The sequence below is a fragment of the Electrophorus electricus genome, chromosome 10 (genome assembly GCF_041902795.1).
Source record: "Electrophorus electricus isolate QZ-2024a chromosome 10, ASM4190279v1, whole genome shotgun sequence".
Classification (NCBI taxonomy): domain Eukaryota; kingdom Metazoa; phylum Chordata; class Actinopteri; order Gymnotiformes; family Gymnotidae; genus Electrophorus; species Electrophorus electricus.
In genome coordinates this window covers 26,835,404-26,853,465 of record NC_137506.1, presented here as the reverse complement: position 1 = coordinate 26,853,465, position 18,062 = coordinate 26,835,404, and the positions used below count along the sequence as shown (strand labels likewise).

The window sequence follows — 18,062 nt, the reverse complement described above, 5'->3', positions numbered from 1 at the left end:
TGTGTATTGGATAACAACTAAATGTCTGTTTCTGGCTGACTGAAAACACGTGAATGATTGCCTTCAAGAAGGTCCAGACATCTGAAAGAAGTAGCTGAAGTTCTTTTTATTTTTTTTATTTTTTTTGTTACACTGTCTAGCAGGCTAGCCCTGAAGAGGCCCTATTACTTGCTGGCTGTCTGACTGAGCCCCACTGTAAAAAAACAAAAAAAACAAGGGCTCTCAACACTTTGCACTTTCTCAACTTATCTTTGCAGTAGAAGCTAGGCAGGCATCTAGCTAAGTTAATGGTAGACATGAAGTAGTTCACAGTGTAGACTGCAATAAAAACCTTGCCTCTGAAGAGTGATTGTTGTTCACCCATTAATCACATAATTATGTAAACAGGAATACAGCTGGGTTATGTCCAATAATTTATTTTTTCATTAACATTAGCTATTGGATTTGTTGGAGTTTTATTATAACTTGCTGGGGTGTAATGTGTTAAATTCATGATTTTCATGAAAATGTGAATGATTGATGATTACTGTATTTATTAATATTGTTTTGGAATAGTGTTGGGAGGGTTGTGGTGTGTCAAATGAAAACAAGGATAGGATATACAGAGCCACACAGTTCCTTTATTGACACAGGAATGAAGATGATGCAAAATGAAAGAATACATGAAAGGATAGATATGAGGTGATGGATGGTTTACAAGCACTAAGGCAAAAAATAAACATTACAGGCATGTCCACCCAACTGTTATAACTAGCATTCAGCATAACAGGTTTAAAATAGGAGTGTAAATTTTACTGAGGTAATGCCACATTTTTCCTTCCACTGCCTCAGGTTCCAACTGCTGAGCAGTTATATTGGCCAATTCCGTAATGACTGTGGGCATTTTAAAATGAACTCACTGACTGAAATTTTCTAAACCCCAAAAAACCCACATAAATTATAAAATTTTAATTAGGCTGACTACATTATATATAGCAATGACTTCAAGGTTTAAGGAAATTAGAAACTGAATGACAATATGAATTGAGATTTTTTTTTGCTGCCCTCACCAGTGTTTCCAAATGTATTCACAGGCTACCTGCTGCAGACAATTTGTTACCATGGAGACTAGTTGAGCGGAGCCTTTTGCACCATGAATTTCCATTGGTTAAATGGCTGTATTGTGTTCCTGGGGTGTTCCAACAGCACAGTTCATGTGTTCAGTGTTAGAAAAACTTCATGTGGTTTCCCATGATAATATCCCATGATAAGAAGAAATGATTTTCAAAATATGAGTCAGGATAGGATTCCATTTTAGCTTTTATTTCCAGAATGGAGCTCATTTCCACCCTTCAGTAAAACAACACATAAAGAAAATGGAGGAAAGCACATCTTTATCATACAAGTATACAGCAACTGCTGTTTATTATAATCCCTAGTCTCCACCCACTTGCTGACAGAGGAGGTTGTGTAACAGGTAATTATGGGTAATGGAGTTTCTATACTTCGTCATGGGATTTCTAACAAATAATAGCAAGTTCCATCTTGCCCAGTGTGAAAGAATCTTTTTTGCTGCACAGGACTTGCAAATATGGGGTGCTATTAGCAAGCCAATGGGTATTTATTAGCTAGATAGCTATGTAACATAACAAATCAGCCACATTGTAACATATAAATGATTTCACTGACACCATAGTCATGAGCTTTGGGACAACCTATGTTATATTTCTTATTTTCTGAAGAGTAAAAGTAGGGGCTTTTTATATAAGTGACTACCTCCCCCATTGCTGAAATGTGCCATCATGATGTTGCTGCTTTCTCAGGTAAACTATATGCCTCCAGCACAACTTGGTATGCTAATTCCATCTTCTGCCAATATCTACAATGCTGATCCAAGTAAACCAAGACCTCTCCAGCACTACCCCATCTCCAAGGTCAGCACCTGAAAACAAGCCTTTATTCTTAGAAAAAGTTGAAAGTGAGTTTAGAGGTCATCAAAGTAGGTAATGCGTAGGCTGTTATCTTCACTATTATCTTTACTCTCAGAACTCAGGTCACTACAAACAGTGTGCCGGGAAGAAATCTGCTAAAGAATGTGGCTGTACTGATGCTCTAAGGCTCTCCTCTCTCGCAGTCAACTCTGACTGCAGACAGAGGGTAAAACTCATAAACATTACACTCTTACGCACATTCCCTCATATTCTGGATCTCAGTTAAACTTCTCTCTCACTGCAGGTACTTCGTGTGATGGTGCCTGTCATCAAAATCACGCTGTATCTGAGGCAGGCATATCAACCTGACCAGCCACTGCGTTCCCCTTTTTTTGTCACAGTAACAGAAATCAACAATCGCACCAACTGGAATGTCATAGGTGAACTTGGAAGAATATATACACCATCCCAAGTCATTTTACAGAATCATTCCATTCCAAACCTATATATGTTTCTAGACAAGCGAGAAAAGGCGCCTGTTTGTTATGAATACAGATTCGTCATACCCCCATGAGTCAGGTTGACATCAACAATTATTTAGGGTGCAGGAGACAGTCAACTGATGTAATGCCACAACTACATTTAATATATAACAAAAGGAACAATAGACACAATCTTGCCTCGGTCTTTCCAGGAACCCTTCTAACACTCAGTAAGGATAGGATGAGACAGCACCCAAAGAAGAGGCTCAGTCAGACTTTCTACAACCCTGAGGGACTGGAGATCAGTTGCTATGTAAGGTTCTTATAGTCATTCATGTTTATATTCATAACCACCAATGGGGAACATTCGGTGATGGTGGATTGTAGGTTTCTGATTTGTCCTATTTGCTGGACTTTTTCTTTTATATTGAGTATATGGGTTGGGTCAGTGACCTTTGTGTAATTCTTTGCTTAGGGTTCTGAGCTGTTTCACTTCCAGATCTCAGTCATCTCTGGTGTGGTCCCATGTGACTTGATGGAAGAGATTCAGGCAAGAGACCAATGTATTTTTAACGTCTGTCTGCTAGGACAAAAACGATCCTTTTTTTTTCTTCTTCCTCTGTAGAATCAGATTTCTCAATCTCGATATTGCAGATGCAGTGTTTACTTAAGGGTAATTAATATCTCCTTCCTTTTCCTCTTTAAACAGATCTATGTTGATGATGCACTTGCCTTCCCAATTCAGTATATGGTCAGTACCATGATGGCCATTGCTCTGGGCAGTTTGCTTCTATGTCTTTTCTTTCTCAAACACAGTGGCGTCACTCTGCAAACCAAACAGAACAGTACTTGCTTCTTCAGGCGACAACCATCAAGTGTAGGTCCTTCCGTTTAAAATCTTTTAAAATTTGTAGAATCTGGGAGCTCACAATTCCCATCTCCAAAATGTTAATTTTAAACATAAAATAAACAAACACCCTTGAATAATATCCAGCTTATTGTTGTTGAAAACTATGCACTAAGCAATCAATTGCTATAAGGTTAGCTACAATTACTAAACAGGATCACGTGATCAAGCCAATTTCTATGTTTATAAATGCTGCAAAACGTTAAAAAAAAAAAAAAATTTAAATAAATAAAAACTGACAAAACTAGAGTGTGGATGACTGCACTTTGAAGAGCTGCCCAGATCAGGGTGTGGCGATAAACGCTGACGCAAAAAAAACGCTTCTATGGTGGGTGGCGAGAAGCCGTTCGCCGCTCTACGCACGATCAATAATATAAAGGTTGCCGAAGGCGCTGACGCAGAAAATCGCGAAGATGCAACAGGGCTTCACCGACAGCTAGCGGCGGCCGCGCGAGCAGCTCCTCCTCCCAGCGCGAGGCTGAACTGCAGCGAAGGGCTGGAGGCTCGCCGCAGAGCAGGCGGCCATGTTGTGTGTCTGACAGCGCTGTCTGCAACAGGTTGCCAGCGTTGACGAGGAAGAGTAGGAGGAGGGGGCAAAAAGTCTGAATTTCTCACAAATGATAGCAGTCTGGTTCGTTGCTGGATTTACATGAGAAGACTTCGAAGGGGAATATTTACATCTCCGTGGGATCAAGCACAACGCACGATGACAGTTTCTCATGTGTTGTGTAATGTAAGTAGCAGCTGTCTTACAATGGTCAAATGTAGCTGGCTTTTAAGGATGACGGCTACCATCGTTATCCTTTCAGATATCTAAAAGGTTGCACGAGTTCATGCTCTAGATACGGTAGCGTTGCAGCTTTAATGAATTTCGAACACTTAAGATGAATATTCGACGAAAACTTGCTCCAGTGAAGTAGGGTCAGCTAGCGAAATAAAGTTATTGGCGCGGCTTTGTGTCGGTTAAATTTAAAACGATGTTTGTGATCGAGTGTGTTATCCCAATATCGTCATAATGTGGGGAAAAAAGGTCTCCAAAGATGCTTTTCACAAACCAGCTGGGCAAGTTGTAAACTAGTATTTCTGCTTGCAGCTACACAGTAGACATGACAGGTTGTCACGTCATTGGAGTTGGTACTCTCAATTTTCGAAACGACGTTTGTAATGATAGTTCCTGGTGGTGACCTGTAGAAGTCTACATATCTAAGGTAACTGGGGTAAGAAAAAAGTCCAGTACATCAGTAGCGTGATCTGGCCCAGATTTGCTCTTACCCTGATGTCCTGTTTATTAATCCAGAGGTATGAATACCTGTATTTGTTTTCAAAGGATAATGAATGTAATCTTTCCTATGCTGCACAAAGTATTATAGCTCATTCTAATAAGCATATAGCTATATTTCATAACTCTGGCTTGTGTTTTCTCACTTAAGAAGGCTCAAATTTCTTAAAGTAGTAAAGAATCAATACCTTTAGTGCCTATAAATCACACTCATATTGTAAACAGATTTAGGAAGCAAGGATGGCTAGGATGATTCAAGGTATGCTGAGCTTGCATGACCACATGTAATTATTGGCTACAGAATATCAGATACCTTAGGACACCTTTTATATTAGTCAGAATTTAACTGCTTATCGTTAATAACAATTACATTATATTTAGATCTTTAAGCCATGTTTATTCTTGGCAGTGTGATTTTGCATCCATACATCCATGTGCCAGTTAAAATAGGATTTATATATTCCCTTACCTTTTCTGTTCTAAAGCCAGCACTATGGATGTATTTTGGTGTGTTTTATGGAGTCATTTTGGCTAGTAATGTTCATAAACTAGAGATCTGTTTTTCGGTCTTACAATACAGTTCTGCAATGCTTATAGCCAGACTATAGTCATTATTTAAAACTCAAATCAACACCAACTGTTTACCATGAGTGGGACATACGTTATGTGTTTTGCTATTTAATGAATTCTGGTTATTGGATATAAGCCTGCATGCTTTTCTCAGCTGATGTTAATGCAGTTTCACACGCATCTTAAGATGTCAGCACATTTCATATTTACATTTTAATATATTCCTGTTTCCTTTGAATAGTCAAAGATGACACATGATTTGAGTGTAACCTATCTGATTAGCCTTGATTTCAAGGCATATGCATATATTTACTGCAGTCAGCCTGTCTCTCTGATTAAGGTGAAACAAGTTACAAGTTCAAACATGTCATTTCATATTAGTAAACACCATAACTGTCATTTATTCAACCTAATGGAGAGACATTAGAATCTACAGTTTACCTTTTACCTGTCTTATACAATTACATTATCACTGTTGGTTCTGTCACAGGACTGCAGACCAAAAAGCAGAAAATGACCTAGAAGGCAGGCAGCATTTTTTAAAGGTCAAGAGTTAGACTTTTCTTTCTTTTGAAGTAAACTGTAAAGTAAACTATTGTACCGAATATAACTGCACTGTAATTTAAGCCATGTTCCATATTCTATATATGTGGCCCTTGGGTCCCTTTGCCCACATAATCACAAAGTTTTTGGTGGGAGTCCAACTGCATTGTTCAGGATTCTTTCTACTTCCTGTTTCGTTTCTGCCTTCCTCCCTCTTCATTCCTCTATGGTTGCTCAGTTACACACAGGGTGGAGTGGGAGGGCAAGCTGTGATCAGCAATGACCTCACAGTCTATTTGCTTTTGCTGGCATGTCATTAAAACAGTAGGTGAATCTGGACCAAGTTGCCATCATATATTTTGAGTCTATCTTGTTTTTCTCCCTTTGAGCAAATGAGATTTTATTTTTATAGTATATCTGTATTAACCCCAAAACTAATAGAGTATTTTTATGGGTTTCAGTTATTTGAAAATCAGATGGAATCAGTAAATGATTTTAGCTTTTTATAGCTAATATACTTCTAGATTTTAAAGTGCCAATATCATGTAAAAACAGGCCAGTAACAGGGTGGTTTCAGTCTTCTCTCAGAAGAGAAGGAAGTGGTAGTAGACCTTTCTTCTCACAATACAGCCTTTCAGTTACACACAGCATACACCCACCACCCACTTCAGTAGAAATACCTCCCCTGCACTTAGTCACTGACGATATTAGTTACGTTTATAGATGTCCAACTACAGACTGTATCCCAACTGTCTTGAGTGGTGACTTGACATGATTGAGTGGTTAGCCAGCAGTGCTCAGGGACATATCACAGCTGAGTAATAGGAGAATGTTCAAAAATCATGCATGGTAACTGACACAAGACTCTTAACTGTTCATCTTTGCAGTATTTGTAAGAAATAAGTTTAATGTGGTGTGGTGAGTGTTCATACATATTGGATGGATGGGAAGGTGAAATGTTTCTCTGGAAACCTTGTACTACACTGCAATTTTTACTATCTCTATATCATAAAATAATAACCTTTTTACATAAACAATCTTTTTTGAAAACAGTAGGTAAAGCTTTGTGTGTGTGTGTGTGTGTGTGTGTGTGTGTGTGTGTGTGTGTGTGTGTTCATAAAACCGTAAGGCTAACTAGATATCCACTCAGTCACATTGACCAATTTACTCATAGCCGATACACCAGTGTTACATTCAGCCAGTGGAATGGCTGACTGGTCATGGTTTTCAGTTGCAAGTAATCTGTTTCAGGTGATTTTGGGTTGAAGCCAAACACACTGAAGGAAATGAATAACAGTTGCAAAGTCCCTTTTTACATGTCCAAAATGTTTTACTTGCAATGAAGGCTCATTTAAACCACAAAAATATGATCGCTGTAAACTAGTTCCCTCACCACACATCCTATATGGTAGGAAGATGGGAGAGATTTAATATGCCTCTAAAACCACATAATCTACAAATTAGTATATTGCCATTTTATCAGTATGTACTGTTGGAGCAAGTAACACTTTGTGTATGGACACTTTGCTGACTCAATGTGTCACAGATAAAGTGTAACCTTTGGAGGTTAAGTGCTGATAAATGGCAGGAAATCTGAACGGATTAATACTTTCATGTACTATTTAGTGTGGTAGTATGTGGTTATGGATGCAGCTTTAATCCTAGAGTGTAGGCCTGTGCTGGTAAACTAACTTAATGTGGCAACACAGCCTTTATTTGGTACAAAGCATGAATTTTTGTTTTTGTTGATTCTTTACTTATGAAATGGCAATGACATTTTTATATTGTATCTAGGCTACTTTGTGTTAAATTGTACTAACCATACTAAACTTTCTAAGCTGTCAACTAAATTAGGATAATCTATCCAATGGTTTCCTGCTAGAGTTCATGAAGTTAAGCAACAACTCGCCCAGCAATTGCTTAAATGATATGGTTTCCAAAGGCATTTTAGTTTTAACAGCTGAAGGAGTTGTTAATTTCAAAGCTGCAACCTAGCCCTAGATACCAGATGTACATTCTGAAAGTGACCAACAGAACAAAATGGTGCCAACAGGTGAAAAAGAAAGCAAATGTTGGATGTTAACATCAGCAATTTGAAGTGGTTTTAGTTTATTATCTTAGGGTCTTTTTACAAAGGTGAAGATGAAAATTTAGAATATGCAACATGTGCCCATGACGTTGTCTAACACGGCAGTCATTTAGCCTAAAGAATTAGAAATTCTTTGAAACGTAAGCCTAAAGAGCAGTGGGTGTGTGTAGAATAAGGCCTTACTTTAACGAAATGAAAACACACATCACACTACAAAAAAAGAGATTGATACATAATTCTGTTTAAAAACACATGGCTATAAACCAGAGTGTTTGGCAGTCATTTGGCCACCCCAAGCATAAACCACAAGGACCAGCACAAATGCTCCACACTTACATCGACACAGCACAAGGAATCTAGAGGCAAATCGAAATCAGTGTTCTCAACATATGCAGTTGCATATTAAGATCACTTGAAGATCTGCAAATGGGAAACAATGCACTCAGTCTACCTGCTGGCTGTGAATGTTGCATAATGCACTATGGGGCAGCAGTGACAGGAAGTCTGGGGGAGAAGGAGAATGTCACCCAACAGGACAGTCTTCTAGAATCCTGCATGATTCCCATCTGGTTGGTATCTCTCTGGTGCATATCTCCCCTCGGCCTCCCCCTTCCTAAGGTGGTACTCACTGCCACTGAGAACTAGATGATCCACACATGTATGCGATGGATTTGTCAGCTGGAGATCTGTAATGAACCTGTGGTAATAGTGTTGACAATCAAGACTGTTTAGCATTTAAAGTCTGAGGGAAAGTAAAAGTGGTTTTTTTTTTTGTTTTTTGTTTTTTTTTCAGCATATGGAATAGGTGTCAAATAGGATACTTGTAGTACAATTTTCAGCTTACTGACAAAATGAATAGTCACTCCACCCACAAATTAACCCTTAGAAGCTCACAGAAGTCCATAGAAGCTAAGAATTCTTGATCTGGCCTGTAATCTTAACCCTGAAGTTCATGTTTCAGATAAAGCATTCAAGCATAGATGATTTGTTTATTTTTCAACTTCTCATTATTATCATTATTATCATTATTATCAACTTCTCATTACTATCAGAATCTGAGCCTAAGTACTACGACTAGAACTAACATCTTAAGGTAAGGTTAAGCTTTAACAGCAAATTGTTTGTATTTCTTAGACAAGATGTGCCATTTATGGTTATAAATGTATTTGTAGTCTGTAAGTTTCTTTTTTCTGCAGAAGAGCAGTGAAAATTTTAATTTTGACAAAACCTTGTAGGTCTACAATAGTGGTCTTCTGCTATGGGTGTTTCAAAGGCTGATGGCCAGTGAATACTGCTGATGATATGTCATTGTTGGTTTATTTTCTGGTAAAATATGACAATTTAATAATAACGCTGAAATTAAATGAATATTTATTTAACATTGTTATTGGCTGTATTGTCTCTGTTTGCTTTATTTTTTTCTCTTAAGTCAGCCTAATTTTCCCATTCATGAACACAAAGCAAGCCTCCTATGATTTTTAGCCTCTTGATGGTGAAATTCTAAATCTGTTAACACTGCTGCTGTGAAAATTGTTTTTGCTTTCCAGTATTTCTTGGTAGTGAGCTCCCCTCAGTTACTACCTGTGTTATCTAGTTAGCATCATTAGGTGCATGGGAGTCTGATGCAGTTTACCAGCATTATGTGCATTTCTCTGAAGGTACTTAACCCGTAGCTTTGCTTTACTTTACTTGGCTCTATAAGTGATAAAGATGATCTACTTTAGCCATAATGTAAAGTCTGTCACTCAAACCGTTCAAAACATTATGCAGATTGTGTACCTGTCCAGCAGGAATGGCACTTATTCTGCATCCAATGTCATCCCTTTCACGTAATAATTTTCTAACTTTTGGAAGTTTTTTAGAAGCACAGCGTGGTTTTTATAAGTGCACGTCGACGCAGGCTGATTACCGGATTCCACTTTTATTTCATAGACAATCAGCTGATGCTAATTATTTCAAGATGGCAGTTAATCAGTCAGCCATTTAATTGGTAGACCACAAATCCACAGTGTAGTTGTGCAGTTATAGGTCATAGCACAACTGAGGCAATAACCGTCCTGAGTGAGGGGACATGTATGATGCATGGTTCCAGGTTACATGGCTTATGAGTGTAAATAAAACCTAGATTTTGATATTTTTGATTTCAATATGTTGGTGAATGTTTGTTGTGTAGTTAATAAATGGAGGTCTTGCATTCTGCTGTGATCAGTTCCTTTTAAAAGCATTTACCTGCACCAGTAATACCTTGCCTTTGCTTCTATGTTATGTAATTGAATCACCGGCACTTTCGAAAACTAGTTTCAGCTGCTTTTTGGGTAAATCACACTCACTCTGTCTCTCTCACTCACACTGTGTCTCTCTTTTTGTCTGACTAAAGAATGGAGATGGAGAAAACCTTCCTCTGCATTATTAATGGCTGGATGTTTTGTTTTGTTTTTTGTGCGCATGTGCATGTGGGTGTGTGTGGGTTTGTGGGTGTGTATATGTGTGTGTGGAGTGCAGATGCCTGAGCCTGCCAGCTGAAACGAGGACTGGAACCACACTCCTCCTATCCACACCCCCTCACCACCACCTGCAGCCATGAATGGTAAGACCTCTGCTTTATGTGTGTGTGTGTGTGTGTGTGCGCACGCGCATATGTGCGTGCGTGCATGTTTGTAGCCTTCAGTTAGCTTGTGTGTAGATGGGTGAATGATGATCTGCACAAGGACACAGACTTTTTCTACATTGCTCTGTGCTGAATGTATCTTTTTATCAAGCATACACTGTGCTAGTCTTGGTGCAGCATGCAGTTACATCTCCAGCTTACTGAACTGCTCACTCTTGCACAAAGTCAGTAGTGAATTAGCTTTATTGATCCAGTCCAATGTTATATGAAGTCTCAAATTTGCTGGCTTGGCAAATAGGCTTTGTTGTTCTATTGAAGAATACCTAGCAGCTTTGTGACTTTTAGAAAAAAATACAGATGTTCTTGTATTAAACCTGCATTGTGTCTTGAGTCTGATTCAACCACTTCACCCCTGTTTATGGTATCTTTTTGGCCCAGTCTCCACTCTTGTTGATGGTCTTGGCTTAGACTTGATTAGTTATGATCTTGGTATTCACTTGGGTCTCATGTGTGATGATCTTGAATAAAACATTAGTCAATTCCGAAAGTATATCTCATTAGTCAATACCTAAAGCATACCTCTTTCTTTGTTTTACAGAATACTGTTATATTCATTACTAATTTTCAGTGCATTTTTTAAGTGCTTATTAGTGATAACTGCTACAGCGTACTGAATTTATAAGTCACTGGATTGTTATATACAAGCCCTGCATGGGAATGCTGTGCTTGTGAAAATCCTGTCCTTTGAATACTTGCTCAAGATGACCAACATTAACCTATCAAAGAGTTATTGTATTTTGCTTAGTAATAATAATCCCTTGCAGTTATTGTTGCATCAAGATATCAATACTACTAACATCCTTATTAAAGTGTCCCCACATACTACTCTTAGTTATACCAAACATTTGTTGATCCTTGATGATGATGATAATTAATATACTCCTATAAAACAAACTCCAGCATCTGCATGTATGACTACACACATACATTGTGTGGCACCACAGAAAAGCAGAAAACCTATCATCGTGAGCTTGCCCAATGATGTCACAGGCATCTGGTTGGGAGTCCAAGGGAGCAAATCCATGCTGCTCTCTGGGTGGGAGAAAGAGCTCATTATGCTGCTCATTGATATTTGGAGCAACAGTAGACATTCCTGGACATTTGTCTGTTCATGCTGATAAGGGCAGTAAGCTATCCTCCAAATGTGTTGCACGGCATTCTGTCAGAGCTTGGCCAGGAGTTAGAAAAGATGTGATGTCTGGCTTTATCTTTCTCAGAGGAAGCACGTGCTTACCACACTCTCCACGGGTGGTAGTTGTCATAGGACAGGGCAGAGCTAGCTAGCTGGTGGGTGGGAATTGGCATATCCCACTTTGCTTTTCTTTCTCTTTCAGGTGGTCGCAGCATTTGGGCTATAACTCCAGAGGAAAGGGATAAACATGATCAGAAATTTGACACCCTCTCCCCAACACAAGGATGTGTGTCTGGTATGTACAGGGTTGGGTTCTTGGCACTATTCAAATTTTAATTAATTTGAAATAAAAAGAAGCCAGGCAAGTTCTAGCTGCTTTTCTCAGCTATTTGGTGCCTCTGAGGGACAAAGGTGGAATTTTCCACTCGACTCGCTTGCTCTAGAGGAATGTCCTGAGTCATTCTCTCTCTGTCTCCCTGTCACTCTATCTGTGTGTTTCTCTCTGTCTAATGTCCTTGTTGTGTATAGGCGAGCAGGCGCGTAAGTTCTTCCTGCAGTCAGGCCTCCCTTCCTCGGTGCTGGCTGAGATTTGGTGAGCACTCAGTTACTTTCAGTGAATGCTTTCTGAACTTTTCTTCTTGCAGTCTGATGTTGTTTTGAGCATAGTAAGCACTCTTGAAGATGAAGGGAGATATTAGTGAATCTGGTCTGCAGAATAAAGAATAAAGCTAATTAATGAAATGGCTAACCTACCAACATTCATAGTTGATCTTTAAACTTATCATGTGGTAAGACTTTGAGGTAATAACAGTTATTATTTTTTTTACTGGAATAGATCTCAAATGTTAATTTTACTGTTCTCTTTCAAGCATTACAGATACTAAAAAGAACTCATAATTAAAAGTATTGTACAGATAATCTTTACAACCAGTTGCAACACACAATATTTTTCCTAAAGAAAACATGACACGTGAGAAATGTTCTCTCATTCTCAGGAAGCTTCTGTATTTTTTCTGCTCACAGGACCCTAGCTGACATGAACAAGGATGGCAAAATGGACCGTCTGGAGTTCTCTATTGCCATGAAGCTGATCAAAATGAAGTTGCAGGGTCAGAATCTGCCATCGGCACTGCCCATCATTATGAAGCAGCCACCGGTGCCTGCTCCCACCATGCCAATAACACCACTCGGCAAGTTACCACCTCACCACATCATTGTAGCTGTTTACTGCTGCTTAGTAAACAGTTCTGCTTTTGGGTCTAAGTAGTATTGGATCTTGCAAAATAACAGATTGAAAAATTGGGAAAATGTGCTGCTGTTTGAGTAATACCCATAATTTGAACATGCTGGAGATTCAGACTTATTTCTAGCTTGTGTGCTTGGCTCTCCCATTTGGCTGTCTTGGCCATGCTGACTAAATGTAGGTATCAGTTTTGGACCCACTAGTGGCTCACTTACCTAGAGGACTGCTCAAGAGACACTCTAAAGGGTTTGGTTGGTTCTTGGGTTGGGTTTAGAAACATGGAGAAAAATGACTAGGTGAAAAAAATGTTTTTTGTTCTGAGTATAGCCTGTAAACTAACCTGAGCCGAGGTGCGGTATTCGGTGATGTAGAAGTGACTTTGGCTGACTTTGTTATATGTATTGCAGCAGCCTTTAGAATGTGCCGTGCTCTTGCCTAGCATGTCACACCTCTAGAGGAGTCCCCCCCCCAATTTCCCCCACATATGCTAACATGGCTAACAATGACTGTGTGCTAATTAGCATTCATGATGTTATTTGGAGACTACTACCTGGTTTAACTGATTTTTTTTAATTTTTTTTTTTATTTTGTTTATTACTAGTCTAATCTATTGTACATTCATTTTGAATGATTAAGATTTTTCTAGCCATGCTTTTATATCAGTGACAACATTTATATTATGAGTCACTAAAAAATAACGTTTGATTCTCATGTTCTTCCAGCGATGGCATCCATGCCGAATGTTCCCATGATGCCCACTGTGCCCATTCTTGGTCCCATGCCACTGGCCTCCACGTTGACCTCCTTAGGCCCTCTGCATGGCATGACTCCAATGATGCCTACTGGAATGGCCATGCCAATAATGCCCACTATTAGCCCTCCTTCTCTGCCCAATGGACCTATTGGCATCTTGCAGCCTGCACCGGTATCTCTCACCAGCGGTAAGTCATCGAGTGGTTCAACACCCGGGGACATCCTTTGGAGTGCAATGAACAGGATTTATGTTTTTTGTTTAATATCAGTAGAAATATCACTATTCCAATAAACATGCGTACTGTGTTATCTCTGTTTAGCTTTTGAAGTTTTGTTTATTTGTTTTTTTATTGGTAATTGTTACATGACTAGATTTACATAGTGAAAAAAGGAGTATGCTTGCAGTATGGCTTGCATCTTAATAAGCGATCATATTTTATATGACATCATAGATATGTCATAGTCGCTATGACCTAGAAATGTCATAGTATGAGTTTTGAGATGATATGTAAAATCTGATTTTGGATGGTTTTAGATCCGGCCACTTTTTTGCTGGTTAAATTTTTATTTTTTTTCACATAGCTCAGTGTAACATTAAAACAGCATTAGAAGTTGAAGAGAATAAATAATTTATTTAAATGTAACTTTTAAATAATAATGATTGTTACGAGCTTCCAAATGTACAGAACCTTTCTTAACCTCCAGCATTTCATCTCTATTGCAAAATGTTGCCTTTCAGAAGCAACTGAACGGAGCATTTAAAATGCTGCAATGCTACTCCGTTCAGTATCATTGCTGACGTGATGGAGATCAAGTGTTGAGAATGCACCGACACGGATCTCTTCCTCTCGTTAATAAGCCAGCAGTTTCTGTTTTCCCTGTGTCAGGAATAGTATAGGGAGCCTCTACTGATTGCTAACATTATCCTTTACTGAATTATCTTTTATATTTGAATGTGTCCCTATAGCTCTTCCGTTGAACAGTTCCTTTACATCCACTCCGTTGGTTTTTCCGTCGGCTCCCTCAGGTCTCCTAGACCTGGGTTCAAGCAGGTGAGAACTTGGGCCCATTCTCGTTCATTATATGCTAGAATAGGAACAGAATTCTAGATCACTGTTTTAGATCTGCAGAGTTCTATTTGTCAGCTATTAATAACACCTGATTTCTCCAGTTAGGTTTTCTCGATGCCCTTTTTAGGCATGTCACTACTCTGAAATAAACATGTTACATAAAACATCAAAACACAGACAAATCTATTTGAAGTCAAACCGGGCATGTGAAGTATATATGCTGGTTTAGATCCGTTGTCCTCTGTTCCAGTTCCAGCTCCTCTTCCAACGCATCTTTAGCGGGCAGCTCTCCTAAGACCAGCCACCTGGACTGGGCTGTGCCGCAGTCGTCCCGCCTCAAATACAGACAACAGTTCAACATCCTGGATAAGCAGATGACCGGCTGTCTAACAGGTGCATGTGTTGTCTATTGAGTCTCAGTACACCAAGGACTCAGCCTCAGCACGTCTGTTTAAGTCCATCGTCTTTTGACAAGCTTCCTCTTAGATAGCCTGTTTCTAATCAGGTCACAGACTAAACACAGAACTAAACAAGACAGGTAATTAGATGAATAGACTTCCCTGCAAATAGTCACTGATGAATTATTCCTGTTGCAGCCACCTTGTGTCAGAAAAGCTGTTACTTATTGGTATAGGAATGGAATGGAATGGGGTGGGTGGTTTGGTGTTTGTTTGGTTTTGTTTTGTTTTTGTTTTTTCTTTTGTTTGTTTGTTTTTCACCCCCCCCATCATGACCTGTGAAGAAGAAGCACATAAGTCAATACGTTTACCAGTTTTACCAGTTTACCACTGAAGGTTTACCAGTGAAGACCTGCAAAATGTCTGAGTCACAATACTTCGTTTTTATATTTTATTTTATTTTACCTTATATTTTACTTTTGCTTGATATATATATATATATATATATATATATATATTTTTTTTTTTTTAATTATGTTTGTGCTTGTGTATATGTTTGTATTTATCGCCTTCCTTCTTGTAGGAGAAATGGTCAATTCTTTGGCATAAGGTTTTCAAAAGACAAAAAGACGTGGATCTGTTCTTAGAGACCCCATAGTTAAATGAGTAGTTAAATGCAGTCACTGTCTTGCATAACTCACAAAAAGATAATGAGACATAAATGTAGGCATGTGACTTAAATTAAAAACATACCCTAAATGTTTTTTAAAATTATTCTTAGTCATATTTCTGTTCAGGTAGTAGTTACTTTGAGAAGGAAAGGCTTCCTTTACATTTTTAGCTATTTTAGTGACATAATGTACTAATGAGGTAAGAACATTAACTAATTACTGGTTTTGTCTTGGCATGAAGAATACTGACATTCAGTCAGATCAGTTTGTGTTGGTGCAAAAAAAGTATCAGTCATAACTTGATGGAAATCTCCCAAGTCATTATTAAAGTTTAAACAGCACAAGAGTTCTTCTGTAAGTAATCATTATTTCTAAAAATTTAATGCATTCAGAATTTTTCAACTTTTTCCCAACATTTTGAATTCCTGTTAAGTTGGATCCAATTCAACTATGAGGTGAAACCTGTCTGTAAATACTTAAGATTTTTTCCTCCTAACTCTCTGTAGGCCCTCAAGTGAGAAATGCAATGGCTTCAACACCACTAACTCAGACCCAGCTGGCCACTATCTGGTTGGTATCACTGGCTTTCACTTAAAAGGACACTTTTTTAAAAACTTGCTGAAAAATTGATCGATTGATCACATTTTTGTATGCACCTGTACATGTAAATGGCTTTGTTGTTACTTCTCAGGAACCTGGCTGATGTGGATAAAGATGGTAAACTGAAGGCAGAAGAGTTTATTCTAGCCATGCACTTAGTTGACATGGCTAAGCAAGGACAGCCACTGCCTCTCACACTTCCTGCAGACCTAGTGCCCCCGACACTCAGGTACTGCAAAGCATGATGGCCCATCCAGGATTACTGGCATTCATTTAGACTTGCAAAACAGAAAATGATCCCATACTTGCAATTCCTCTGTGACAAGCCCATGTGGAAGGCCTCGGTGTGGTTGATCAGCATTGTTCTGTTGATGAACATTTTTCTTAGGGGGAAGGTTGCCATTTCACTGAATGGGGCTACCAGCACAGCCAGCTTTGTTGCGCTGACTGAGGAATTCGCTGAAGTCGATCCACCACAGAAATCGAAGAACAATTGTAAGGATTCCCACCACACCCCCGTCATTTGCTCAGTGCAAGCACCTGTGTGACTCAGGCTTGTCCTAAACTTAGCCCTCCCAGTTGCCACATACTATTTTGCGTAATAGAGCTTGGTTACAGTTTGACCACATGTCTATTTGTGATGGACAAAGAATTCAATAACCTTATTGTACTTACACTTGGTCCTCCCACTTAGATCTTACATCAGGCTTGCAGTTTACTCACTTACCTCTAATGTTGAACGTGACTGACATGAATGTTTAAATTGAATGTACTCACACAATGAGGGGCGTTGTCTCAAACTTTTCTTATCATTGCCTTTTATGAATACTATTAATATTTGTAATGTGGGCATGGTATTAAAAAAACATCATATTTTAGGAATCATATTTCACTTTTCTGTATTGAAGACTTCTTAAACGTGTTTGTGTGTGTATTCCGCAGTGACTTTCGAGGATAAGTTCAAGAAGAACCTTGAGCTGGGGAACGCCGAGTTGGAGAAGCGGCGGCAGGCCCTGCAGGAGCAACAGCGGCGTGAGGAGGAGCGGCGAGCGCAGAAGGCCCGCGAGGTGCAGGAGCGCAGAGAGAGGGAGGCACGCGAGCTGGAGCTCAGGAGGCAGAGAGAGGAGGAGCAGAGGCTGGAGCGCCAGAGGGAACTGGAGAGGCAGAGGGAGGAGGAGAGGCTCAAGGAGCTGGAGCGCAAAGAGGTGAGTGCTTCAAAGGGCTGTGAAATCGAGTAACCTGAAGACACTCTTTGTAACATGACCCCACAGGGAGTCAGTCACAAAGAGTGTCTTCAGGTTACTCGATTGAATTTTCAAGTATAATGCACAGTGTTTTGAGTGGTCGTTAGTCGAGCTGCAGAGATTGGTGCAGTTATTGTGCTAATTGACTGTTAGGATTTTAAATTGTATAAGGGTAGTTCGTGCTTAGATTTGACGTAATGTGGTTGTCAGCTTTGCTTTTTAAGTAATACTATCACTCTCTATGGTATTTCATAGCAGAGATGGTGTTCCTTGAGGCAACAAAATTTTACAAGCTGCTACTCCATACTCATGTTAAGAAACCAGTGACATCATATCATCACCTACCTACACCTTCGCACCCTGTAAAAATTCATTCACTTCTTTTTTGAACCTGCTCATATTTTCTGGACTATCTAGCAGACCATCCCAAAATACATGCTCAGTAGCTGAATAATTGACTGACTGAGAGATTCCCATTGTTGAAACACATTTGCGGTGTAGGG

At 39.2% G+C, this 18,062-nt stretch overlaps 1 protein-coding gene across 2 annotated transcripts in view; it reads left to right on the top strand.

The window, feature by feature from the left end:
* Window positions 1-3,627: 3,627 nt before the first annotated feature.
* Window positions 3,628-18,062, top strand: part of itsn2b (intersectin 2b) — a 33,628-nt gene continuing 19,193 nt past the window's right edge. Inside the window, exons 1-12 of one of the 2 annotated variants that reach the window (XM_027014040.3) lie at window positions 3,628-4,032; window positions 10,283-10,367; window positions 11,783-11,875; window positions 12,109-12,172; window positions 12,604-12,770; window positions 13,546-13,764; window positions 14,544-14,628; window positions 14,897-15,039; window positions 16,222-16,285; window positions 16,407-16,544; window positions 16,704-16,810; window positions 17,258-17,520. In XM_027014040.3, the coding sequence (XP_026869841.2) occupies window positions 10,361-10,367; window positions 11,783-11,875; window positions 12,109-12,172; window positions 12,604-12,770; window positions 13,546-13,764; window positions 14,544-14,628; window positions 14,897-15,039; window positions 16,222-16,285; window positions 16,407-16,544; window positions 16,704-16,810; window positions 17,258-17,520 (1,350 nt within the window). In that variant the 5' untranslated portion in view covers window positions 3,628-4,032; window positions 10,283-10,360. Of the gene's footprint in view, window positions 4,033-10,282; window positions 10,368-11,782; window positions 11,876-12,108; window positions 12,173-12,603; window positions 12,771-13,545; window positions 13,765-14,543; window positions 14,629-14,896; window positions 15,040-15,963; window positions 16,070-16,221; window positions 16,286-16,406; window positions 16,545-16,703; window positions 16,811-17,257; window positions 17,521-18,062 lie in introns of those variants that run through there. The other variant, XM_081721308.1, reaches the window with a different exon arrangement.